General features: G+C 46.6%; 4 protein-coding genes across 7 annotated transcripts; 3 read left to right on the top strand and 1 right to left on the bottom strand.

The window, feature by feature from the left end:
• Window positions 1–3,796: 3,796 nt before the first annotated feature.
• On the bottom strand, window positions 3,797–8,136 carry LOC131268658 (vacuolar protein sorting-associated protein 18 homolog). The gene is made up of 3 exons (XM_058270896.1): window positions 6,746–8,136; window positions 4,797–6,297; window positions 3,797–4,714 (listed from the first exon to the last, which is right to left on the bottom strand). Exons 1-3 carry the CDS (start codon window positions 8,060–8,062, stop codon window positions 4,464–4,466), a joined length of 3,069 nt encoding a protein of 1,022 aa, XP_058126879.1. The 5' UTR covers window positions 8,063–8,136; the 3' UTR covers window positions 3,797–4,463.
• Window positions 8,137–9,774: 1,638 nt separating this feature from the next.
• LOC131269600 (protein twisted gastrulation-like) lies at window positions 9,775–12,353 on the top strand. Of its 3 annotated transcripts, none has more exons than XM_058272053.1 (4): window positions 9,775–9,932; window positions 11,241–11,717; window positions 11,803–11,944; window positions 12,026–12,353. In XM_058272053.1, the coding sequence occupies exons 2-4, from the start codon at window positions 11,273–11,275 to the stop codon at window positions 12,216–12,218; spliced, it is 780 nt and encodes a 259-aa protein (XP_058128036.1). In that variant the 5' UTR covers window positions 9,775–9,932; window positions 11,241–11,272; the 3' UTR covers window positions 12,219–12,353. The 3 variants fall into 3 exon arrangements, with proteins under 3 accessions (XP_058128036.1, XP_058128038.1, XP_058128037.1); XM_058272055.1 differs by lacking the exon at window positions 9,775–9,932 and adding an exon at window positions 10,168–10,206; XM_058272054.1 differs by lacking the exon at window positions 9,775–9,932 and adding an exon at window positions 10,529–10,641.
• A 2,226-nt stretch (window positions 12,354–14,579) lies between these two features.
• On the top strand, window positions 14,580–19,198 carry LOC131269599 (SPARC). Of its 2 annotated transcripts, none has more exons than XM_058272051.1 (2): window positions 14,580–14,658; window positions 17,667–19,198. In XM_058272051.1, exon 2 carries the CDS (start codon window positions 17,719–17,721, stop codon window positions 18,751–18,753), a length of 1,035 nt encoding a protein of 344 aa, XP_058128034.1. In that variant the 5' UTR covers window positions 14,580–14,658; window positions 17,667–17,718; the 3' UTR covers window positions 18,754–19,198. The 2 variants fall into 2 exon arrangements, with proteins under 2 accessions (XP_058128034.1, XP_058128035.1); XM_058272052.1 differs by having other exon boundaries at window positions 14,636–14,658; window positions 17,664–19,198.
• A 1,445-nt stretch (window positions 19,199–20,643) lies between these two features.
• Window positions 20,644–23,435, top strand: LOC131269601 (histone H2A.V). The gene is made up of 5 exons (XM_058272056.1): window positions 20,644–20,695; window positions 21,159–21,210; window positions 21,663–21,740; window positions 22,090–22,203; window positions 22,289–23,435. Exons 2-5 carry the CDS (start codon window positions 21,208–21,210, stop codon window positions 22,472–22,474), a joined length of 381 nt encoding a protein of 126 aa, XP_058128039.1. The 5' UTR covers window positions 20,644–20,695; window positions 21,159–21,207; the 3' UTR covers window positions 22,475–23,435.
• The last annotated feature ends 2,215 nt before the right edge of the window (window positions 23,436–25,650 follow it).

Below are 25,650 nucleotides of genomic sequence, written 5' to 3' on the forward strand. Positions count from 1 at the left end.
TTTGTGAGTTTCACTGCATCTCAGAGTAATTCAAAGCTAGTTGGAGAATCCCTTCCTAACGCCAGCTTTCAATTAGGCTCAGAGCAGACAGCCCGATAGTAGCGATAAGCCAAAACGGGATCTTCAATGAACAGCTCAGTGAGTTTTGAGTCTTTGCTCATGTTAGAACCAGTGTTGGCTCATGTGCAACTGTGCTACCCAACACACACAGCACAGTGGAGCAGTGTCAACACACACACTGACTTTGTGTTATGAGTATGTTTTGTGAGGACCTTAATGAATCTTCATGAATCTTTCATGGATCTTTCACAAATCTCCGTGATTCTTTCGTTGGCGCAGATCATTCGACCAAAACAAAAAACAAGGGGTCCCTATACCCAATTTTTGCTCATCAGTTTTCGTTTAATTGTTTAATCTTTGGGATTCACGATTTAAAAGATTCATGAACCTCTAAAACCCAAACAATCACTCAGATTCATCAAATCGAAAGATGTTACTGAACAAATAGTGACGTTGTATGACAGTTTACTTGGCTACCACAAAAGTACAATAAACTATGTCTGGTACTACAGTACGATACATCAAAAACTGTTACTTAACTCAACACTAGTTAGAATGAGCTCTAACAACTAGTCTAGCATTTTTTAGGATAAAGACATTATTCTGGAGAGATCTGTTCTCATGTTTGGTTGGGAATCTCAGATATCATGCTTCTAAATAATCCAAGGTTTTGTTTATTTTAGTTTTCTGAAGAGATGCCAATCATTGGTTTGCGGTCGTTCCTGTACGGAAGCGGTGATGGTATCCTGAGACCAGTGTAGCCAACCTTGATCCATGTCTTACTAGAGTTTTTGACCGTCTACTCCAACATTGCCTGACAGATCGATGTCAAACACGGCGCTTTCGGGACGATTTAGTCTTAATCCTCGCCCGACTTTCTAAAAGCTTCTCGCGTATCACCCAACTACTACTACCCGAGCTTGGGTGAAGGAAGAGGAACAAGGGAGGGGCGTGGAGTTGACCTACAACACCTCAGCATCACGCACCGTCGCGATTTCTCTCTTTCGAAATCGGAATTCTGGCCACTTTGGTTTAGCTTCGATTTTGGGGTTTCGTTTATTACAGGCGTCCCTCCCTCCACGTACCTCCTTGGTATTTTAAATGGATGGAGGCGGGTGGGGGAGAGAGAGAGAGAGGGGAAGGAAAAAAGGGTAAAACACACCAAGCCAACAATGTCGGATGTTGGATGTCCGCTTGGAGAGCACTATAGTGCCGTATCGTTTTAATTACCGTTACCGACCGATACTGCCGTGTCCTCTGCTGGTTTGGTCTCCATCGACAACCACCACCATCTCTACCACCTCCACCACCACCACCACCAGTGGACGAGGGAGAAAATTGAAGCATAAAGCAAAAGGCAAACAATAATCGTCTCCCTCATTACTCATTCATCATCGGATCAATCAGTTTTCACTCCCGTTCGGCCCGTCCCCGAGTGCGTGACCGGCAACCCCATGGGAGGCCAACCATACCCCCCACCCCCCCCCCCTCCCAATTGCTCCTGAAGAGCGGCAAAGATGAATGGTCCACGTCCAAGCCTCCTCCCCCTTGTCCGCTTCGGGAGTCGTTGCGTCGTTTTTCCGTCGTCGTAAAAGGGCCTGAGGATGGAACCACCGGGCCCGGACCCGGGTTTGCCAGGGGGGGGCTCGTATCTGTACATATTTTCTCCCTTAAAAACGCCCGTCTAGGTGGCGTCCCCATTTCCCCGGGAAAGGTAATCAGTGCTACGGGACACACCGACCCAGCCAGCGGGGGGACGGAGGCACAGGTGGCACGATGACGACGACGACGACGACGACAACATAGACGGCATCCAACTCCTCGTGCGGTGGCCATTCCCTCGCTTCCCTCGCTTCCCATTTCTGAGCCGAGCAAGGGAAGGGCGGATAGAGAGTGATGGCGAGCGGGACGGCCTGCGGCTTTGGCCAGATTCCGGAGAAATAATAAATAAACCTATTAAACCACGGGGCCTGGCGTTGGCGTACGTGGACCATAATACTAATGAGCGGTAGTCATCCCTACGCGGCTTCCCAAATCGGACACCGCTTACCGTCCGGAGCATAGCCGATTCGGAACATTCAGAGGCCACGGCAGAGAGCGGGTACCCCGGGCGGGGGGGTGTTTTGGGGCTACTTATGAAGGTTATGCTGAGCAACGTCGTCGTTGTTGGGGCGCAAACAAGCTTTCTCCTCACGCCGGGGGCTGCTGAAGATTCATCACAGACATCAGCATGCCACGCCCAGTGCGCAGGGATGCGAGCCATGATTGGAGCGGTCTCTCACGAGATCTCATTGGGATGCTGCGCCGGGCTCGGATGCTGATTGGCTGAGTTCCCCTCCCAGTGTTCTCCCAGTGCACGCAAGCGCAGGGCCTGCCAACCCTCTACCCTCGCTTGATACCTACGACCGTATATCCGGTCTAGATTTTTTGTAAATTTAAATAGTTCATATACAGTGTCGCATCGAAATTAAAATAACATAGCATATTAAAATAACAATATTCTGAACGTGATACAAGAGAAATTTTACGTGATACACTAGGAATTTTTAAATTGACCAATAGTGTAAATACAATTGAAAAAGTCCAAAAAAGTATATGAGGAAGTCGCCGGGTAGTGATCAAATCGTTAAACAATGTAGATTTAAAAAAACAAGTGTAATATTGTGAACAAAGTTGGACCTGTTGGTTTTTATCTCAAGTTGCACACTCACCATTCAATTTTATATTTTAAAATTTATTAAATGTCAATTAAGACTAAACCACGCATATTTTAATTAATAAGGAATCAAATGTAAGTGTAGTAAGGAATCGAATGGAATATAACATGGAATCAAATGTAGAGGAATAGGGAACAAATGTAGAATCAAAAGTAGATAAAACTACAAATTTCGTTAATGTTATCGCTAATTTTACTAACAAAAAGTCATTTTTTCAAAACCATATTTCATGCGAAACCATTTCCTTTACGAATTTTCCAAGAGAATAATTTTCCTCGAATAATTTAATAACTTTTCAACTTTAAAATTTTCGAAAAAGAAAAAATTGTCCTTGCCCAGTATCACCAAACTATGCTGAGAATTTTCCTCTACTTTAAAATTATCTTTTTATTATCTCTTTTATATTTGTTAGTGCAACAATCTTTTATATTTTAAAATGTGAAGTTTTGTGTCGTTTTCATATTCTAAATGCAATTAAGATAATTTAGTTGCAGCAATGGCACATTTTTATATTTTTATATTGCACGCCGATACTAAAGGTTTAAAACTTTCCATGTATTGTTTCAACGGGGTCGCGGGCCGCATCCAATGTTTCAGTTCAATGGAAAGATGCTAACCTTTTTTTTTTTGCATAAGAAGGCTTTGAAATTTGTTTATTTCTCACATATATCTCACGTATTTCTCACATTCCTAGGTTGATTAAGGTAAACGAAAGCAAGGCAGGGTGGTGCTTCCAAAAAGTTTTAGTAAAGTGCACCATTAAATTTGTTTGTAAAATCAAATATTTTAAATTTTTCGCTTCTACGAAAAGAATTAGAGCTTTACCATACAAAAAAAGTACCGTCCGGAAATATTTTCACTTAACGAAACATTTCATTTTCGTCAAAAAAAACAGTGGCGCCCTCTGTGGGAAGAAACAAATGAAAAAATCTTTCAAGTTCTCCCGGGAGAGTGCGCGATGCTTACTTTTCGATAAATTTCTATTGTGTTCAAAAACAACGTGAACGCAACGAGAAACGAGTGTTTAATTTGGTTGCCTTTATTTAAACGATTAATAAAAAGCTGGAATTATACATGCTTACAAGGAGTCATACAGCGGGAAGCTAACAAAAAACAAATGGAACTCGGTACGCTTCGACCGTGAAGAGTGACAAAGTAGTCTCCGGACCGTTCCAATAGCGTCACAATGCGGAAAGAGATTTAAAGATTGAAACAGTAATTATACACCTTACAGTATGTACATTGGTGGCCCAAAGCCAAGCACAATATTGTTTTGCTGTCCTGACGTCTTTAAATCATAGTTGAAACAATTTTTAAGACTTATCATATAATAACATATTGAAACACTGCTTAATATGATATACTCCCACTATCATATATCATCCCACTAGATAACATCCTTAATAGGAGATAATATTTAAATAGAGATATACCAGTACAGGTATTACTACATTTTTTTCGTTATGAGTACGTGTGTAGGATATTCTCTTTTATTAAAGACGTTTGATACTTTTTCGTAGCATTGAAAAAAAATGACCATAGCAAAACAAATGTGGTGCTCGACTTTGGGCCAGCACTGCAGTTTGCTAGCGCCTGTTCCAGCTGATACATAGTAACGAATTAGGAGATATGATTGCTAGCTAAATTGGGAAGGATTGTGGTGTGGCCCTTTCGGCGACTGTTTGCTTAGTCCCATTCACTGTTCGCCTGCTGCCAGTTTTCGACGAACGGTTTGTCGAGCGCGTTGATCATCAGCTCACCACAGTAGAGACACTCGGAGGAGATGATGGCATCGATTTCGCTCTTCAGCTTTTCCTTGTGCGAAACGGTGCCAGGGGCGACGAACTCGGCCGTGCCGGAACCGTTCGGGTCCGTGGCCGTTTGCGTCGTGGCGAGGGTATGCTTCAGCTGCGCTAACCGCTCCGCCGTGTCGGGACCTGGGGCGGGCAAGGAGAGAGAGTAGAGAAGCGCTGAGCAGAGGTTTTTTTTTTGCGTGACTCGAAGGGAAACGATACTTACGTAACGATGGTACGACGGCGGCTTCGAGACAATCGGCATGGAACTTGTGGCCACAGTGAAATATGAAGAAGGGTTTGAGCAGCAGATAGACGGCGCACAGCAGACACTGCTCCTGGGCCCCGATCGTCACCGACCGGTTGCGGAACGTCTCCAGCTCCTGGCGTACGCGCGCCGCCGATTTGGCCGACTCCTCCATGTCGCGCCGTTGCTCCTGGATCTTGACATTGTACTCCTTCAGCGAGCGGCAGATCGCCTCCTTGAAGTGGTCGATCTTCTGGAAGTCGGAGAAGTACGGCAGCAGGTCCTCGATGCGCAGCAGGTCGCACTCCTGCAGGATGCGCAGCGCCCGCTGGACCTCCTCGTCGCGGGTTCCGCGAATTTCGTGCTCGGCGATCAGCAGCCAGAGCCGCTTGCGGAGGTTCCGATCGGCCGGTTGGGCCGCCGTTTGGCGCGCCAACGTGCGCCCCGCCTCCGCGTCTTCGAAGGTGAGCGCCAGCCGGACCGCCGGTACCCACATCTCGAGCAGGCAGTGGAGAAACACGCTCGCCGGCTGGATGCCGTGGCGGAGGCTGATACGCAGCGCGTAGTGCGGATCGTAGTGCACCATCGTGGTGTCGCGGCCCTGCGTCTCGAGGAAGGTTAGCAGCTGGTCCGGTGCGTACGTGCCGTACAGCTGGATCACGTAGTTGTGTATCGCGGGTTCCGCGCAGCCGCGCGAGTGAATACAGAACTCCAGATAGCGCACCGTTTGCTGCGCGTGCAGAGGCGACTCGAGGCACAGCAGCGTCGACATCAGCCGCATCGGGTCGAGCCGGTGGCCCTGAGCGATCAACATGTCGACCGTGCTGGTCGGCAGCATCTCCATCACGATCGGCGCGTACTGATAGACGAGCTCTGGCCGGTTTTGCGCGCTCAGCACTGCCAGTGCGTCCTCGTACCGACTCTGGTTGATGTACTGATTGATTACTGACTCGTAGTCCTGGTTGATGGTGGTAAGCGCGGTCAGGTTGTGCGTGTCGCCGTACGCCGCCATCAGGTCGTAGATGGCGGCCCGGTACTTGCGCACGCACCCCATCACCGCCCGACTTGCCATGAAGCTCTCGAACTGCTTCTGCAGCTCACGGCGCGACTCGTCGCCCGCACCACCCGGCCGCTGGTGCGCCAGCTCGATCAGATAAAGCTGTACGATCCACACGGTCAGCATGGTGATCTGCGTTTTCTCGTGCGGCTTCAGCTGCGCCAACCGGTTGCGCAGGTACAGCAGCAGCGCCTGGTTGCAGTTTTTCTGCAAAAACTTCAGGCACACCTCCTCGAAGCTGAGCTGCGTCTCGGAGAAGATGGCAGCCGCCTGCAGGAAGTCGCCGGCGAAGAAGTGGGACTGCGCTTGCTTTACCAGCACGATGTCACGATGGGCCGGGTTTTTGTTGCAGTACTGTAGCGCAAGCTCGAACTTTTGCCGGTCGGCGTACAGTCTCCATGCGTTCCGCTGCTCGTTGACGATCTACGAAATGAATACAGTTTTGGCAAAACACATAAGACAATCTATTCAGTTTTTGATGAAAATATTAGGAAAATATACCCAGAACATTTTTTATATTCTTCACAAAAATTCAAATTGAAAATGTACAGTGATACAAGAAACTATCAGTAGCCATTAAGTTTAACCGTAAGATTTATTTCCGTCGAAGGTTGAAATATATGACCTATGACAAACATTTAAACGGCATGGTGTAGATAAACTTCTATTCTATCCAAGGTGTACTTAAAATTTCGACAAAGTTACTGGAAGGTAGTAACTTTATTTTGAAGAAAACGACAATTAAAACCGATGAACATTATTGTCATATCATGCATGATTTTTTTGTGTATCGTGGTAAGTATTGTGGTATTTATTGGGCAAATATGTTGCACTTAATGCTTGATGTGGTCTCTGCACGGGTAATCCTTACCTTGTAGCGAAAGATGAGTTTGTTGCTGTAAACCAGCGTTACGTTGGAGCGAATGTCCTTCACGATGTTCAACAGCCGGCCGTACTGCTCGACGAAGTACTCCTCGTACACGACCTGATAGTCGAGCAGCGAGATGGCGGTCACGTGATCGGGAAAGAGTAGCAGCGCATGAAAGTCGGTCAGAACGAAGGACAGCGGGCAGCTCGACTTCGGTGCCACCTTGTGCGAGCTGCTAGCGGGAGCCGGCACAAAGCGGGGCTCCGGATAGGTGATGAGCTCTTTCTGCACGACGAACTGTGGCCGGTTGATGGAGGGATCGATCTCTTGATAGTTGATGCCGTTCTCCGTCAGGCAACCGAAGCTCTTTGGAAAGTCTTCCTCGTAGTTGAAAACTAGCTTGGGCCAGGACGCGTTCGGGCCCACCATACCACCACCGGGCGCGCCCGCCTTGCCCATACCCGATGAAACCGTCAGCTCTTCGAAGTCTTTCAGCTGCTCGGGAATGTTTTGGTACGAGGCGAACACCTTCTGCAGATAGCCGCTAGTTTTGATTTCCTGCGCAGCAACCGTCGTGGCTCCCGTGCCGGCCGACCGGATCGTATTGTGGAACTTGTACAGCCGGTCCACGGTCAGCACCAGCACGATGCAGTGCACGTTCTTGCCTTCCGTCTTGAGATAGAACTCTAGGCCGGTAATGGGCCGCGGCTCGCCCTTGCTAACGTCGAAAGCATGCCGCACGTTGTACTGCACCAGCTTATCGCCGCTCTCGAGGCCCACCTCTGCCTCCCAGATGACGCCGTGCGCCGTGCCGAACAGGATAGGGCCGGTGTTCGTCTCCGAGTCGTTCGCGTGATTGAACCCGACGGCCGTAATCTCCTGGTCCTTCAGCTTCGTGACGAACTTGGGCTTGAAGCTGTTGCGCTGCAGATACAGCACCTCTGGCGTGAAGCCGGGCGATTTGGGTAGAAAGGTGAGAAACATGTGCGCCCCGAGCGGATCGACGTAGATGTTCGACGGTCGCAAACCACCGATGGTCTTGTCGATCGGTACTTCGGTGAACTTGTCCGGCTGCTTCAGGTTCATGCGCAGCACGGTCAGGTTGGTCATCAGCATCATCAGCCAGTCGTTCTGTACCGACATATGCATGATGCCGGACGGCAGGTTGAGGTTCATCTTTTGCTTGGTGAAAATAGGCACCTCCTTGCGCGTCCGCACACTCACGTAGCCGGAAGTTTTCGGTCCCGCATTTGCATCGGCATCGGACGTCGAGTTTTCCCTTATCAGGGCGCTCGAGTATTGGTCGAACATGGAAGCCATAACGGGGCGGATACGGACAACTCCTCGATCCTCCTATACTGGATGGTTCACACGCGAGCACGCTCGTACACCTTCCTTACAGCCTCAGTGTCTGGATGGTGCAGCATAAAATCGAACGGAAAGTACAATCCAACAGACCATGAATCACCATTGCAGTCGATAACTTTGGCTGCGAAAAACAACACTCGATGGTGGCTTGTCATCAACACCAACAAACCAAAGTAGGGGGTAGTGTTCACGCACCGTCAAGCATCTGTCAAAATGAAAATCAAAGCAACTTTGAGATAACCGTTACCTACTCCACTCAATCGTAAATAATAAATAATTTTGAAAACTCCTGCAATAAAGGTGTTTTTATCGGATTTATAATCAGCATAAAATTTATAATTTTCTATGTGAAAACATGGTGATACTTTCCTATCTCGTTCAGCTGGTCGACATCCTTGCAACTGTTGATTGGGACGAGCGTATGGCAGTAACTCGAGCGACCCTTTTGATGACCTGCTGCGTCAGGATGGAACCAACCGGAGTGCAGTCCTGAGTTGAGTCCTGCATCAGCTGCCGTGCAGCCGAATATTTTATTCTGTTTGAACTTGTCTTCATGTAACGGGATTTCCTTGTTACGCATATAGTAAGTATATGAAGAATCAAATTTTACATTAGGAGAGTTACAAACAATTCAGAAGAGTGTCTAATAAAAAAAAAAGAAAAAAAATGAGCCAAAAGCTCGATGAAACTGAAGTACGTTTTGTATTCGAAATATACTTGCATCTCAAGGTGTATAAATTAGAAGGTGAAGTCGTCCAGTGTAAAATGACATTTCATGACTTGACATAACACTTCTGGGGTATTCATATGGATTTTGAGGGGGGGTATCGGAAAAGGATTAGGCTTTTGACATAGCACTTCTCAAATATGGCACCCCTTCCAAAGCGACATAAAGTCACCTTCTATATTTATACACCTTGCTTGCATCTAACTTACAGGGAATGCCGTTCGTTTGACATTCGTGAACACCACTTTAACGTTTTCGCTCAGATAGATTTGATAGCCAACAACGACTTGTAAGCATCGGTCAACGTAATGGCGTGTCGGTGCGGATAGATCTCGTTCTGACATACGACTTGCAGGCCATTATCGCTTTATTGCAAGTACAGTGGTTCAGTGCATTTTGCGCGATGGGATCACAAACATTTATATTCATGTTTTACAATATACGATACAGCTATATAACGAAGTTGATTATGAAAATTCAAATTTGACTTTTCCTGGTATCAGCTTAGAGACGGCGCCAAGAGACGCCTATTGGAAGGCATCGTTCTTTTCAGCTCATTGGGTTGAAGCTCTTGGCGTGCAGCGTCAATTCCTCAAATTCTTTTGCGGGCGCCTTCGGGCGCACCTGGAGACCACCCGAAGAATGCGTCTAACGTGATCTCGGTTCCTGGAAGTACCTTGTTTCTTCTTCTTCTCTTTCTGCTTTCCCATCGTGAGATACTACAGATGCGCGATCATGATCGACATGCTGTTCGCAGGCGGGATATATACGGCAGGGCAAGAGTGTGAGTGAAGCAGCAGCATGCGCATCTGAGATCAGCTACGCGGCTGCTGCGTCGTTGTTTGCCCGTCTCGTTGTCCGTGTGATTGAAAGCGGTTAGCGCTCCCTGTACCGACGATCAGTGCACCTCGATCTACCAAAGTCGCTGGAACGATCGATGAGCTTAGGTTAGAGAGCGGTGGTGATCTCAGTGGGCTTACGTGTGTGGAGTACAAACAGCAGTGTTATTGGATCTTGTGTTTGTTGTTTTTCTCATACCCACTTTCAGGGGCAGAGGCGAAGATTCATCGAACGAGCGGGCAAAAGCGCTAGCAGGTAATCGAGGGGTAAAGGTAACAGAGCACGATCGCCACTTCCTATGGCCCGTTTATAATATCTGAAGCAGCAGTAGGGAAAGGGAAGCAGAATGTGCCAGCGGCAGCACGGCAGGGTGCTCTCGTACCGAAACAATTCTGGCTCTCAGATATAAACCAGATCCCTCGTAGGCCACCAGTCACGCACACTCGCCCATCTCGGATGCTTTTTTGACGTGTTTCAACTACGGGCGAAAGTAATTGATACCTAGGCCGAGCGAGTTTTGTTCGATTCGGTAAGAAATAGCATCCGTCGGAAAGGAGTGAAACTGGTGACCCAGGGCTGGTGGTCCGTTCCGTCTTCGAGCAGCAGCAGCCTCCCGGTGCTCAAGGTTGTCTGATCGCGTGCCTCGTGCATTCCAGGACATAATCCACCGTCCTCAACCACCGATCAACAACCTGTCCAGTGTCAAGCAACGATCAAACGCAGCTACGCATCGTGATGAGATTGTTGCGTACGCACGTGCGCTGGCAAGGAAAGGATTAGTTAAGGCGGGGGCAGGAAATTGCCACGAAATCTTGTTCCATCCCCGAAACTCGGCGTGTTAAACGCTGTCCAGCAAAGGCAGGTATTCGCACAATTCTGCGTTCGGGTGTGTTTGTGTGGTTTTGACGATTGCGCCCAAATCACTCACGCGGGCACTGGAAGATCGCGATCGCCAGCACGAGTGGTGAGTGACGAGCGTGTTGAGAGCATTTTGTTTACATATTCATTAAAGGCTTTCCGGGCCGCCAGTACCGAGCGCGACCCGCACCTGCCCTGCCCGGGGGAATGTTGTTTGACTAAACAACGGGTTTTACGAGCAATTCTATCGGGGATGTTGCTATTTCTGTAGTACCGCCCGATTTGCTGTGCGAATGCCGAGATGATAACATCGTCGGCGAAATTATTATTGAACGCAAGGGGTAAACAAGAAACCGACCGACAACAGAAGGGAAAACTATTCATTGCCGGGAAGTGGCGAACGCAAGGCACAATTAAATTCCCGACCGTCCAGCGCGTGGGCAAACAAGTCGTAAATTGAGCCGGAGAAACAGCAGTGTAAACTATCCAGGTCGGCGTGGTGAGGTGGCTTGAGGCAGGGCCAACTTTGATGGGCCGCCCGATCAAAGGGGAAATCAACGAGGAAAACAAGGACATTTCAGTGCACCGAACAGCAAGCCGAACTCGTCGCCGTATCTCATGTTATTGGTTTTAGAAACTGCACTCCCTGTCGGACAAGCACAACAATGGGTACTTATGGCATTGTCGTTTGCGTCCACTTTCCAGAATCCTCCAACGGGGCACCCAGAGTAGACAGCATGGAGCACACCAAACGCACGCGAACGGTCAGCAAAACGTTCACCTTCCTGCTCGGCACCATCGGGACACTGCTCGCCTGCGCCCAACTTGCGACTGGCTGCAACGAGATGGTGTGCGCCAGCATCGTCTCCAAGTGCATGCTGACGCAGAGCTGCAAGTGCGACATGAAGAGTTGCACTTGCTGCAAGGAGTGCGCAGAATGTCTCAGTTATCTTTACACCGAGTGCTGCAGCTGCCTGGAGATGTGCCCGAAGCCGAACGAGACCTCCAACGAGTTGTCGAAGCAGTCGCACATCGAGGACCTGGAGGGCTTCCCGAACCTGTACGACGTGATCACGTCCGAGCAGGACGCGCAGGGTCGCTGGAAGGTGATCTCGTTTCCGATCGACATCGATGCGGCCCTGTACGGGCCCAAGGCAGACGGCGGTACGAAGTATATTGTCCGTAAGTGTTGTGACCGCAGCTTGAGGGCGCATATGTTTCCACCTCCTATACCACCTTCTAATGCTCGTCATCTATTTCCCCGCAGACTCAACTGATATGGATCTAAAGCAGAAGTACGACGATCCCAACAAGGTCACGGTGAACTGCACCGTTGCGTACCAGGCACAGTGCATGTCCTGGAACAAGTGCAAGGAGAGCTGTCGAACGATGGGGGCCAGCAGCTATCGGTAAGAGCCCCTACCCCTAAACCCTCCACCCTCACCATCAAGCGAGGCGTATTACTAACGGTCGATTCTCGCCGATTCCAGCTGGTTCCACGATGGTTGCTGCGAGTGCATCGGCCAGAACTGCCTTAACTATGGCATCAACGAGTCACGGTGCCGCGACTGCCCCGAAAACAAGGAGCACGATCTGGACGATTTTGCCGGCGAGGACGAGCTGGACTACGGCGACAGCATGGGCCCGCTCGACAATGCGGCGATCGAGTCGACCAATATATGAATCGTACTCGGTTCGCTGGCGCTCTTCTTCCTCTGCCGGTACAACACGTTGGCCGCGCTGTGGGTCGTTTAAATATGTATGATTAGACGCCATTCACTGATGGGTGGCTGTTACTCTCTCTCTCTCTCTCTCTCTCTCTCTCTATCTCTCTATATCTCTATCTATGTCTAATATTTCCATCGCCTTAGCCGGGCGTGCTGCGGACATTACGTTTCGCAGAACGTAAATTCAGCTTTGGTACAGCACCTTCGGTACACATATCGCACGACGTGATAGCTAAAACACAAACAAGCATGTAAACGAACAAACTAACTCCCTTAATGGTTGGTAGGACTTAAAACACTCACTTTTTAACTACTCGGCTTCTTTAAAGCATGGAAGAGCTTTTCCATAGGTAATTTTATACAAAAAGGATTATTTTTTATACTTTCTTCAATGTAAATTAACTAAGTAGTACTGGCAGAAGCGATAGCAAAAGGTTTTGTTTGATTAGATTGATTTTCCGTCGCTAACGAACTGCATAGCCAGCAATCGTCGCAGATTGGCAGGTTCGAATAGGCTTTATCACATCGTACGTACCCTTATCTTCGTGGTATTAGAAGGAATGGAAAACTAAATCTGATTTCCTTTGGGCCGTTTTGAAAAGCAACACTTTATCTAGATCTTTTGTAACGAAAGTATATTAACTCTGGGACTGATTGGAAACGAAATCCTCGATCGCTTCACCTGTCACAAGGACGCCTGAAACAAGAAAAAGGGGAGGAACATGGGCGAACGGTACAGACTCTGTAGTGGGTTTATTTTAAAATAATGGCTAGGCTTAAGGAAACCGTTTTATGTTGACATGAGCGATCAAGTCTCGGTGTAACAAATGGCAACTAAAACTCGCAATATGGTCAACAAAGGAGAAAACAATGTAATGTAATGTATAACGAAGCAGCTATGTGTCAATAAAATCGGTGTAAAGAAATCCAAACCGTACGGTAGTTGTGTGTTTCGATCGACGAGCTTGTTATTCTTAGCGAAACCCAATGCGCTTCCTTACGTCGACTAACTCGTGAGATAAAAAGGTGGAAACGATTGCTTCAGAAAGGGCCACGACAAACGAACATATTGTTACATGTTCATGATAAGAGCAACTGAGGCTATGTTCTACTTCATTGACGGAACCTTGTTTCAGAATCGAAACCGGGCAGCTTAATGACAATACTACCGTGATCCTGTGTGCTAAAACAAATCTATCGAACCACTTGCTTACCAGATAGTACATACTTTATTATAATTTTCGTATTTTCTCGTGTATAGAATCATTTGAATTCTTTTGGAACGCATCGCTAATAAGTGTTGTTTGACATTATTCTGTTTGGAGATTGCTTTCAGTCATTTATCTCATTACCATTTTCATCGTCATTCATTAACAGCCATATTTAGTTCATTTAGAAATTGTAAAACCTAGCTTAGTTCCAATGAGGTCTTATACTATGGAATGAAGAAATTGTACAATCCTTAAAATTGTTTCAACCCTTTTTGTGCCTCGTTAGAACTGGAAAGGATAAGGAATTCCACACGAAAACATAAGTTGCCCCCCTTACTTTTGGAAGCAATAGTCCCTTTCATTGTTTTCTGTACAAAAAGTTGGTAAACCAGCCATAGTTTTCCCATTACGGAGCCCACGAATGGAAAAGCGTTGTACAGGCAAAACTATAAACATAAGAAGTTACCAAGAATTAAGATTTTTCGCTTATCGACCTCAAACGGTTTCGATATAATAAGAGCTACAGTTGGCTGTGTGTTTAGGTGAACAAAACATATTGAAACAAAACTGGTCGGCGAGTGGAAATCATGCTAGATGCATGTCTCAACAATAACAATTTAAATGAATTAATAGCTTTCGCGCATGTCTGCTACCCGCCACGCACACACTCCATAATTACTTCACCACATTTTATCGCGCAAGCTAGGTTTAGTAAGTACATCAGCAGCTAAAACATGCCGTTAATTACTTTCCCAGCCAGCTAGGATCGCGTCCCAAATCTGCTTCCTCTCCGGAAGCGCGCAGCTAAGCCCGGTTTGGAAGTCGCACCATGGTCATAAGCGAGGGATAAGATCGCGCTGATTCCAGGAATCGCGCGCTCTTTAAGCCTGAACGGTTACATGCATATATGCTCGCAAGGTTCTCTCGTTCGCTCTCACTCTCTGCGTGACGGACATCCTGCTCATCTGCATGTACGATCCAGCCGTGCACCCGGCTAAGGCGATCTTAGTCGGCTAGTCTGACTGTAGCGATCGTGCGGATCGGACGTATCTTTCAACCGTGCACTAGAGAGTGGTTAGCTCCCCGGGAGTACTCCTGGAACAGTGTCAGTGAGGACTGCAAGGGTTGGTCCAACAATTGATAGTTATCCAAGACGGTGCAGTATCAACTAAAGCCACGAAGAAAGTAAGTACCGAGAACTCAACCTGTCTATGGCGCATTAGTCCAGGCTGTGGTTGTCCCTGGTCGGTGTAGTTTGCAAATCGCACCAGAAGCACTCCTCGTGGAGCAATCCTTAAATCGTGTCCGGTGCGAAATGGTGCGCAGCTGACCCGAATCCGTCTCAAAAGCGATGGCGACACATTTTGCAGCGACGATCGTCGCCAGTTTCTTCTTATCAAACCACGCAACCAGAAAGGAAGTCACAGCCACCGCAGCGCTTCTCTTATCGCACACACTGTTCGGTTCTGCGTGAGTTAGAGTGCGTTGGGGGGAGGGGAGGGGAAGGAAAGGAATCCAAAGACGAATGGTGCCCGTCTTAGCTCAAACCGGGCACAGGGAAGCCTTGAAAACCGACGGAAGAGAGTAAAAAAGCGCTCCACTTCCATCGTGTTACCATTCAATGTGTTGCCTGAGCCGAGTCGACGATCAACTGATAACCTCCTCATCCCGAGGGGCAACACAGACCGCTACATTGTGTAGTGCGCCGCATGTTACCTCACTTCCGGAAGCCAATCCGATCCGTGGAGACCGACAGCGTGTGCAGTTTTTGGTTCGAGAACATCTCTTGTCCATACCATTTTCTCGAATTGAAGCCAACCGCCTCTGCAGGACGTATGACTATGGGTATTTTCGACCGCCAAGCAACCAACCATCATCAACACCATATCCGTTACAAGACACAACACCAGTAGCATCCCTAAACCGCCCGTCCGTCTCCCACTGCGATCCAAGGGCAGATTGTTTACAGCTGCCTACACGCCTGCGTTTATAAATAGTCGCAAGAAGCAACGACTCCAGCGGCAAACACTCGATTCGGGAAAAAAGTGCGATTGCATCGTGATTGCACCATACGGGAAGTTGTCGGAAAAGACGGGTTAACGATGGTAGATTTGGAAGTAACAGCGGACTCAAACCAATCCATCTTCCCGCATTCTTTCGTCACCTTCTACAACTTTTCGGTGAGCTCTGAGTTATGTTTTTGGTCGGAAGATATTCCTCGTAAGGGAAGTTTTGTTATGTTTAAAAAACACGCCAACGGTTGCGTTCCTTGTGGTTTGAGATAAATTGAACCCTTACAATTTTCCAAGTACACCTCATAGTATGAGTATAGAGGAAGCGCATTCCGGCATTAGTTGGCAAGACGAGTTCTTTACTCGGAGTCCATGAAGCTCTTGATGTCTCACCAGAGTTTTAAATCGATACTTTACTCGGAATCACCGGAGTCTTACAACCATCGGATAAAGATTGTTCTAAATATCATTATGCGAACCTTGCAACGTAATCTTCTGCGGGTCAAGCGAATTCTAGTTGGTCCAACTAAGTAACAAAAAAAAAATCCATCCCGCCTACACCATACATGTGCGGCGCAGATGACGAGATGACATCAGCTCGAGTCGGTTTCCGCTTGGTTGTTTCCATACTTCCTTTCTCTCTCGCCTGCCTACTCTGCTGTATCTCAAACCGTAACGGATTTTGCATATGGTCTCTGGGTCGTAAAAACAAGTGTTCGAAACGTACGATCGCTGGCCGGAAGAAAACATCTGCGCAAGGCAGCAATCCGCCACTGCATAAGCGGTGCATGCGATTCGCCAGCACAAACAACTAAACGCATGACCCATTTTCAATCGAACATTTCGCCATCATTCCGGCTGAGTCGGTTCAGAAAAGACCGTTGGAAAAGCAGTCCACATACCAAAAACGATCCGAACGAAAGTACTGCACCGGTCAAATGTTCGCAAGCATACACAGTAACCTCTAGCACACATAATGTCCAGAGTTGCCGCCATGAGATCAGATTCACGATGCTATGACTGCTTGCGATGCGAATCGCTGCCAACCAACCAGTCGTTGCACTTCTGTGTGCAACGTCGGCTTATTTGCTGACGCCTCATAGTGTCAGCTGTCTGTCGGAACTCATCTCCACGCATCCGCACTACGTCGAGAGGTGGCACATCGTTTACGATCTTAACAGATTTTAATTGAAATTGAAACTCGTCAGTTAGCATATCTCGGCTGTGCGGTACTCGCTTTAAATGGTGCGCACATACGGATGCAAAAATGTAATCGCTGCACGGTAGCTAGGGCTGGCACAATTAAGGTTGCCGTCTGTGCCACACGACTCCAATATCACCCAGAGGTCAGCTTTTACTACGGTCGCTGCAAAATCTGGGATCCCCGCTTGTCGGCAGCGCTTTATGTTTTCCTTCAAATTAAAAAAGGTACGCTGTATCTGTTGTGTCTAGAATGTTGGACTCTCTGGCATCAGTTGACAGCATGGAGAGTTCTTAAACAATATGGGTACTTCTGGTATGAATTTACTCAGCATTCCTTTGTACAGAACCATATCCCAGTACCAGTCACCCTGCCATTCGAGATTCATTGGTCCGATCCTTTGGCAAGGCGAGTTCACCGATACAAATATGTTGTAAAAGATTTGGAAACTGTGTTGGAACTTGCGTGGTATCGAGCCCTTTCTACCGTTGCCCCCAGACCTGCCTGCCAGAACTCCAGTGAACTAACCTCCAGCCTACGCCGTCGCTGCTGGCAAACTCCAATCGCATCTGAAAGTAAAGGTGGATTGGGTATACCTTTTGTTCTGGAAAAGCTTCAGATATCCGTTTGATTGTCAAATTGACTCTATCACTTGTTCTTGCTTGTTATTTAGTTCTAATCGACATAGTTGGCTGTTTCGTCTTAGCCATCCTTTTAGCTTAGTATCCGCATACGCATCCATTTCTCTTGGGAAAAAAGGAATAGGACATGCGCAGCCTGGCGGAGTATATACATAGAGTGTTGTTCGTCGCACTCGAACAAGACTTGAGCGAAGGCGATATCTCGGAACTGGTACTACTGATGTGGTTACTGAAGAGTGGTTACTGAACCTACCAAAATATATACCTATGGGTTTCTTTAGTTTTGCTTTCTCTGTTTCTTTGTCTCTTTATCGATCCGTTATACATCCTAAAAAGAAGGTTCTGCTAACCAGAGGACAGGAGTGCGGAATTTTCGGCAAGGGGTGCTAGGATGGCCTCAAAGATGACGCTAAAGCTCACAGTGGCGTGCGTTGCACTTGTGGCGCTGCTGGCGACGCCGGCCCGGTTCGTCCAGGCCGACGAGATGGAGCTGGACGATCTCGAGTTCGACGACGACGACGAGGCAATGCTGCGGAACATCGAGGCCAAGCACGTGAGCCAAGACTACGAACGCGAGGACCGTATGGCGAAGGAGCTGGCGAGCCGGATCGTGGCGGAGCACCAAGCGCAGGCTAGCTACGGTGGTTACCCAGTGGAGGAGGACCAGGAAACCTACGACGCCGAGAGCGCGGTCGGACCAGACGGCCAGCGGCGCCCGCCACGTCTGATGGACCCCTGCAAGGGCGTACGGTGCGGCGCGGGACGCGTCTGCTCGGCCAACACCGCGACCCAGCACGCCGAGTGCATCTGCATCCCGGAGTGTCCGTACGAGAGTGATCCACGCCGCCGGGTGTGCACGAACCAGAACGAAACGTGGGACTCTGCCTGCGAGGTGCATCGGCAGCGCTGCCTGTGCAACACCAACGATCCGGCGTGCCGGGGCGAACAGGTACGCCACGTGCACATCGACTACTACGGCACGTGCCGCGACATGCCGGAGTGCTCCGACAACGACCTGGCCGACTTCCCGCGGCGCATGCGTGACTGGCTGTTCAACGTGATGCGGGACCTGGCGTCGCGCAACGAGCTGCCCGAGCCGTACATGGAGCTGGAGCACGAGGCGGAGACCAACATGACCAAGCGCTGGACGAACGCGGCCATCTGGAAGTGGTGCGACCTGGACGGCCACCCGCACGACAACACCGTCTCCCGCCACGAGCTCTTCCCCATCCGGGCGCCGCTCGTCGCCCTCGAGCACTGCATCGCGCCGTTCCTGGAGAGCTGCGATCCGAACCGGGACCATCGCATCTCGCTGCAGGAGTGGGGCAAGTGTCTGCAGCTCGACGAGGACGATCTGACGGCGCGCTGTGCCGAGATTACCAAGGACGACGAGTTCGAGAAGAACGACATCGAGGCGGGTGCCTAAGCGCCTCTGCACCTGTTAGTTCCGAATCTTTTTTCTTTTATCAATCTTAAGACGGCCGTACGCCAGCCATATTCTATCCGTTATAAAACGGCCGGATCTGCCCTACAACACCAACCACTAACGCTAACCCAAAGAATTCCTGCTGTTCGCCATGATTCCCCTTGGCACTCGCAGTTTGCAACCGAACTTCCTGGCTGAATGCATGGTAGCGATCCATTGGTGTAAAACAAATGTGTGTGTTTTTCTTTTTTGTTTGTCGCTCCCTCCACATTCAATAACAATAAACGCCGTCCGCCGAACGACGACGGTCAATTCGCTAATAATCGAACTCAAACAAAATGTATCTATCGTAAAGGTAGGGTTGTTCCGGCGGAAACAGCGGCTACACATGGTGCTGCCCCCGATCGACACCACCCACATGAAAACTTAATAAAAGAATTACGGAAAATTGTGAAAATGTGTGTTAAATGCCATTTGAATGCTACAGTAACGAAACGGGTAAGTTAGCTATCGCCTACTTTTATCGTAGACAAAAACCGTTGCTTGTGTTCCAAGTAGAACATTGGCTTCCTGATGAACCACAAACAAAGCGACAAAATATCCCAACGACCTCTGGCGTGGTGTATCCTCGCAATCAACCTAGGGGTGCGGTATTTCATAAAAATATAACAAACTCCCTTGTTCGGTACAGTTAGCGCGCCGCCGTTTCAAATTTTTTTTTTTAATACTCATGAAACTAAACTCATTGGTTCTTACTGTCCGTCCTGTGTAGTATAATTTACAAGGGTAATTAATATGTAAAAGTATATTACCCTGCATTCAACATAAACTTAAACACGTTAACGGTTTAGCTTAAACCGTTACGTACTTTTAAGCGACCTGTTAGCATTCAAATATTCGAAAAGAATGCATGCGTTGTGTTTTGCATAGCTTCAGGCGCAAATGTGAACCAACAGGAATAGGAGTATCTAGGCCGGGGCCTCATTTACCCTTATACCTTTCTTGGCGTAATGACCGTCGTTGGCCATGCCTTCGGATGGGATTCAAACCACGCCTTGATAGGCCATGTACATCTGCCCTTACAAAGAGTTAAAGCCTAGCGCCACATATTAGAATGGGTGATTCTGCCACATCTCGAAATTAGATCGACACCTGGTTTGGTACCAGATACATTCTAGCGTATATATCTCAAGCATATGAAATGTCAAAACTGTACGTTCGCCCGCTAGGCAGCTCGAAATATCGTTTTAAAAATGTCCTACGCGCGAACAAACGTATTACTTTTTTGTAAGGGGATGAAATAAATGCAGCACGTTTTCGAGCAGTCGTTCTTCTTCATCCTACTCACCATTCAAGACTGCTCGATGTTTGTTTCACGTAGGACGGTTTTTAGGACGATTTGCTCGAAATTTACGATTTGCGGGCGTTCGCTAGTTTAAGCTCACATCCCAAACCTAACATCTATGTAAAACAAGAGTTCGTTACAACTCTTTTTCAAATATTCAAGCAGTTTCGCTTGGTCCGCTTGGTACCGACTTGCCCATCACCAGCCGTAACGGCGAAGAATGTAACACTTCGCCCGCCACACGCTGTTAACACACACAGCAGCCCACAATGCGTCAAGCGCCACGAACACAGACGCCGTTGGAGGTGGCGTGACGTGTGAACATTTGCCCGCGCGCGGGAAATCCGCAGGTGGTGTGCGTGCCATATCGCACCCTTTCGGAGCAGCTGCCGATGGGAGCACTGCAGAAAGATGGCGGCTGTAGGATGGTTTGCCTGTGTGTGCGTGTATTCGTTGAAACACTGTATGGATATACGTGTGTAGACACAAGGCTCCTCGAACTGCTAGCTAGATCGTAGGGCAGCACGGCGAACCATTTTCGCTAGAGCGTCCGGTGTGAACACTTCGACATTCGGTAACTTCGCTGTAAAAGCTCGTGTAAGTGGAATATTTGCGTTGCAATAGTTAAAAGCGATATTAATAAAGTACAGGAGCTAGGTCATAAGTGTTATTTCGCGGATCGGATGTAAAGAATATATTTTCCGGGAGTTCCTTTTTTTTATTGTTGCGAATGTTGAGAGTGCAAGCGATAGCGTATGTGACACTGACAGAACGCGCGATTAAGTTATTACAAGGAGACGACGCGAGAACGAAATTGTAACGGTCGCGGTGGCAGTGGTTCTTAGCGGTCTGATAGCACAAACACACCACTTTCGGCGAATAGAAGCCATTACGTGTACCTCGAACCGTCGGTCGCCGCTGTAGCTTTCTGTTAGGCTTTTTATTTCTTATCGATTATGGTGCAACATGCAATGAACAGGCTCGATTAACTCAGCGTTTCTTGCGTTACTCTAATTCTTCAATTTACTGTTTTCTCTTTTTCCGGTGTGCGTCAAAATAGCAATCTCTAGTGCAAACGTCGACTAACCGCTACTACAACAAATTTAGCAATGGTAAGTACAGCTAACATAGCCTTCTTTTGCTCGTAGCAATTATCCACCATATTTCGTCCATCAAATTTGGCAACTGTACGCCGGACACGACGTCAATGACGCGCACGGCATCTCTGTTTCAAGCGAGCCGCTGCGTCTGAATCAATCAACAATTCAATAAAAATGCTCCCAATTCATGGCAGCATTACGGCCGCGTTAGATAGTGTAAAATCGATATTAAATTTGTTGCGAAGCTCTCCTGCACGGTAAAACACGGAGAGCATCATCGGTGCCTTCAATGTTAATGTGTGTGTTTGTGCGAGAGTATGTGATATAACCTCAATTTCCAGCTTGTGCGCGTCTATCGGAAGCCACCGGAAATTTGAATTTCGTTTCCATTCTACTGTTCCGTTAATCTAGAACCCACTAAATCCTAACCCTAAAATTAATTGATTATTTCTCATTTCGCCTAGGCCGGTGGAAAGGCAGGAAAGGACTCCGGGAAAGCAAAAGCAAAGGCAGTATCGCGCTCCGCTCGTGCCGGATTGCAGGTTAGTATTTTTGGCGGGAGTTTTGGCCGTCCCCTTCTGGCGCAAGATCCCACTCGCCCTGCTTGTGTCTTCTCACTCCTGCTCGCATCAGCATGGCGGTGTGTGAAGCGCACGGCGTGGTTAGCGAGCGAGCGTAAGAAAGAAAACAAAATGGTGACTCCGTAGCCCTAGCCTATGCATTTGGCGGCGTTTCGAGGCGTACCTTACCTGTCAAGCGGAAGCGACGCCAAGCATCGGTGCGGCACAGCGCCTCTTTTCCTCTGATTTGTTATGCTTAAAGTGAACACAATTTTCATGCTGTGCATTTTATTGTTCTATCCGTGTTTTCGTCTTCATGCCAACCATCCAGTTCCCCGTCGGCCGTATTCATCGCCACCTTAAGAACAGAACCACTAGCCATGGACGCGTCGGCGCAACAGCTGCCGTATATTCGGCGGCTATTTTGGAATATCTCACGGCAGAGGCGAGTATAAACGCAAACATAATGTCACAGCGATAATGCATAAGATTCCATCGTTCGAACTCCCTAATAACGTCTCTTTCCACAGGTACTCGAGCTGGCCGGCAACGCTTCGAAAGATCTCAAGGTGAAGCGTATCACTCCCCGTCACCTGCAGCTCGCCATCCGCGGAGACGAGGAGCTGGACAGCCTTATTAAGGCTACCATCGCTGGTGGCGGCGTCATTCCGCACATCCATAAATCGCTCATTGGTAAGAAGGGTGGTCCAGAGTAATCTGATAACGCTCCAATGGGTTACGAGAGATATGTTGTGCATTCCTCGGGAACGCGCACGCCGATTTCTTATTCAGAATGAAGAAAGAAACCAATTATTCAGCCCCTTTCTGCCCCCTTACCCCATTTTATTAGCAATGTAATTTTGCACTGATTAGGTTTTTTTTTCATAAGATTAACATTTATACGTTTATTATTGTACAAAGACATAATTGCTTATTTTTAAACACTACACATGTGTAGCGCACACCGGAGAGATGTAAGCACCTTCACATTTTCTAGGCTGTGCCAGGTGGATGTACGACCTCTCTATGAACTCCCTGTTACACGCAGAAATCTGCTAACTCATTTGAAAACACGCATCCACGCGGCGAACACGCGTTCAGATCTATAGAAAATGTCAGGCTTTTTGCATTATTTCGATGGGGTTGGAGGCAACCCAAATAATCAATTTTAATAATGAACGTTTATGAGGAATCCAAACACAATGGTGGTCGAATTATACATACAAGTATATATATATATTTTAAAGTAATATATATATATTTTAAAATAATGAGCGCCTTTCCTCCACGAGCAGCATACATTGCCGTTTTGATGGGGATTAATCGGATAATATATATTTTTTCCTTTATTGCATTCTTACATAACATGGTGATTCAACAGCAACACCAGATTTTCTTTTCTTTATTAAAATCTCGTTCGTAGTTGCAGATTATTATGATGATTAATTTCAATACTTACAAATAGTTGTTTTGCTCTACGGTAAAAAGTAACGTAATTGAGGCAAAGTGTAGTGAAATCACCACAAATCGTACCGGGTGACGAATGTAACGTAAGAGATTAATCCTTTTGGCAAAGCATAAAAAATCGGAGGTTTTTCTTCAGCCTCACCATATACATACGGTTCATGTACAAAGCATGTTGAGGAAAGAGAATAGAGTGTTTGTCTTAGCCGCCGATTGTAGTGTGTTAATTCTTGTCGCCACCCCATATTGCCGAAAGAAAAGATCCATTTCGTATCCGCTAGTACATTGAGCGAATTTAGAATAGTGCCACCATAGTTTTCATACAAATTTTTCTTTAAGCTTAACATTGATTTCTGTTTATAATGTTATTGCAATCAGTTTCAAAATATTCAACATTCATATTACTTTGAACCATTAATAACTGTTAATGCGAAATAATTCGTAACAATTTGAGCTAAATGAAAATAGTATCCTTCTAACTATTGATTAATTGCGTTTACAAAAATATTTTGCCATGATTTTGGTATGAGTGTACAAGTAATTTTTTCGAATCAATCTAATAGGCCGTGATCAATTCTACCATTTCTATGAAATTCGGAAACAGCATGCTTTAGGCTACACTCTAAGAGTGGCACATGGTGGTGTTATTCTAACTTCGTTATTGTAATAGTGTTGTATTTCGTACTTGTTATTAAAATAATTAGCTTAGCTACATTTTGCAAACGAAAACGAAAGCTTTTCTTCCGCTGCGCGTCTAGCCATGTTTGGTTTGAGATAAATGGGACTTCTGCCAGCATCGGCGGTTTTGTCGTCTTTCAATCATTTTCCGTATCCTCATGTTCGTCCTTATCCTTCTGTGTTCGTCCCGGTGAAATTTTCGTATAAATTACTCCGAAGGATAGTAACAAATTCATCCAATTAATAATATAATAATAATAATTGATTTTGTCTTAACGCATGATGACATCACATCAGTGCCGGTGATTCGTCGTGGTAGTCAACCCGCTCAGCCAGTTCTCCGATTAGCTCGTCTTGGTCATCAACGTAACTGAACTAGTGTTGTACCTTATGAGTCTTTAGGCGACATTCATTCCGATTGACTGATTCATGAATCTTTGATTTCGAATCTTGCAACAACTATGAATCTTTGGAAATTTTAATGAATTTTCAATAATCTTTCATGAATCTTTATGATTCTTTCATTGACTTGGAACAAGCGACAAAAAAGGGGTCATTGATGTTAAAAGATTTTCTGATTCTGAAAGTGATATCAATGAATCTCATTAATTAGATTCATGAATCTCAAAAACGAAGCAAATCGTCATTCAGATTCATATCACAAGTCTCGGTTGACAAAAATTTTGCAGCTGTTATGTAGTTACAGCAAGTTTTTCCAGTGGCAGATTGTTGGGACTCTTGCTGGAACTACATGATAGCAGCAGAAATTTAAATTTCTGTCAACCGGGGTTTAAAATAAACCAAGCTTAGGACCAAGGTTGGTCCTAGGAGAGGTGAGCTCGTAGGATCGTCGTGGCAGCCATATTTTAACCTTGAGGTCTACGACCAAAAATACCTACGTTAACGTACGACCGCCTACCCGGGTAGGCAATACGTTTTGTATGGGAGTTTGCATTTTGCTGTGCTTCAAAGCTAATATCTTTTGTTCTAGATGTGTTGTTTATACATCTTAAATTTCTGGTGTAGTAACTTCTTGGTGCCTTCCCACATTTTCGCTTATAAATTGAAATTTCAAAGATTTAGAAGTATTTTTCTATTAAATTTTACGTTTTGGAAATGTTCATGTTCCTCAGTAAATTCAGTGGCATATCTGGAGCAAATTCTTCATTATACATTGTTACATCTGATATTTAAATCTTAACATTTTAAAACTTAGCTCATTTACATAAATTCGATTGTTTTGTTTCAAACGATAACAGTTTCCTTTGTGTTTAATTCAACCCGTTGCATCATGGTTTTCTTGCAATTTGTAAATTATTATTTTGTGTAGCAAATGATGAAAGTTCGCCTAGTATGCTTTCGATTCCGCCATGTGCTCCAAAATGTCTCATGATTTGCATATTTGTAGATTGTCTTCAAATTTATCTCATTACTAATTGTTCGAGAAGTTGTTGCAAAACAGTCTTTTATAGTGTGTCTTAAATAAATTCGGATTGTTTTAAATATAAATTTTGAACGCTGCTACAAAACGTATGACTTACCCGGGTAGGCGGTTGTAGATTTAAGGGGTACAAGTCGGAAAATGGTGTAAAAAAATACTTAGAATAAAAATAAAAAAATCGGTTTTCGGCAAAACCATAGCAAACAATGTCGCTTTTGAGGCATTCCAGGAATTTCGAATCGATACAACTGTTCAATTCGAAGTAATTGCAAAATAAAAGAGCAAAACTTACCCAGGTATGCGGTTGTA

Source organism: Anopheles coustani, chromosome X (genome assembly GCF_943734705.1).
Source record: "Anopheles coustani chromosome X, idAnoCousDA_361_x.2, whole genome shotgun sequence".
Taxonomy (NCBI): Eukaryota; Metazoa; Arthropoda; class Insecta; order Diptera; family Culicidae; genus Anopheles; species Anopheles coustani.

Excerpts from the sequence above, each read along its gene's own strand:
- LOC131269600 (XM_058272053.1), top strand. The coding sequence starts at position 11,273 with ATGGAGCACACCAAACGCACGCGAACGGTCAGCAAAACGTTCACCTTC. Across the intron at positions 11,718-11,802 it reads CGGTACGAAGTATATTGTCC|ACTCAACTGATATGGATCTA; the intron begins GTAAGTGTTGTG and ends ATTTCCCCGCAG. Across the intron at positions 11,945-12,025 it reads ATGGGGGCCAGCAGCTATCG|CTGGTTCCACGATGGTTGCT; the intron begins GTAAGAGCCCCT and ends CGCCGATTCCAG.
- LOC131269599 (XM_058272051.1), top strand. The coding sequence starts at position 17,719 with ATGGCCTCAAAGATGACGCTAAAGCTCACAGTGGCGTGCGTTGCACTT.
- LOC131269601 (XM_058272056.1), top strand. Across the intron at positions 21,741-22,089 it reads CCGCTCGTGCCGGATTGCAG|TTCCCCGTCGGCCGTATTCA; the intron begins GTTAGTATTTTT and ends CCAACCATCCAG. Across the intron at positions 22,204-22,288 it reads TGGAATATCTCACGGCAGAG|GTACTCGAGCTGGCCGGCAA; the intron begins GCGAGTATAAAC and ends CTCTTTCCACAG.
- LOC131268658 (XM_058270896.1), bottom strand. The coding sequence starts at position 8,062 with ATGGCTTCCATGTTCGACCAATACTCGAGCGCCCTGATAAGGGAAAAC. Across the intron at positions 6,298-6,745 it reads AACTCATCTTTCGCTACAAG|ATCGTCAACGAGCAGCGGAA; the intron begins GTAAGGATTACC and ends TTCATTTCGTAG. Across the intron at positions 4,715-4,796 it reads CGCCGTCGTACCATCGTTAC|GTCCCGACACGGCGGAGCGG; the intron begins GTAAGTATCGTT and ends TGCCCGCCCCAG.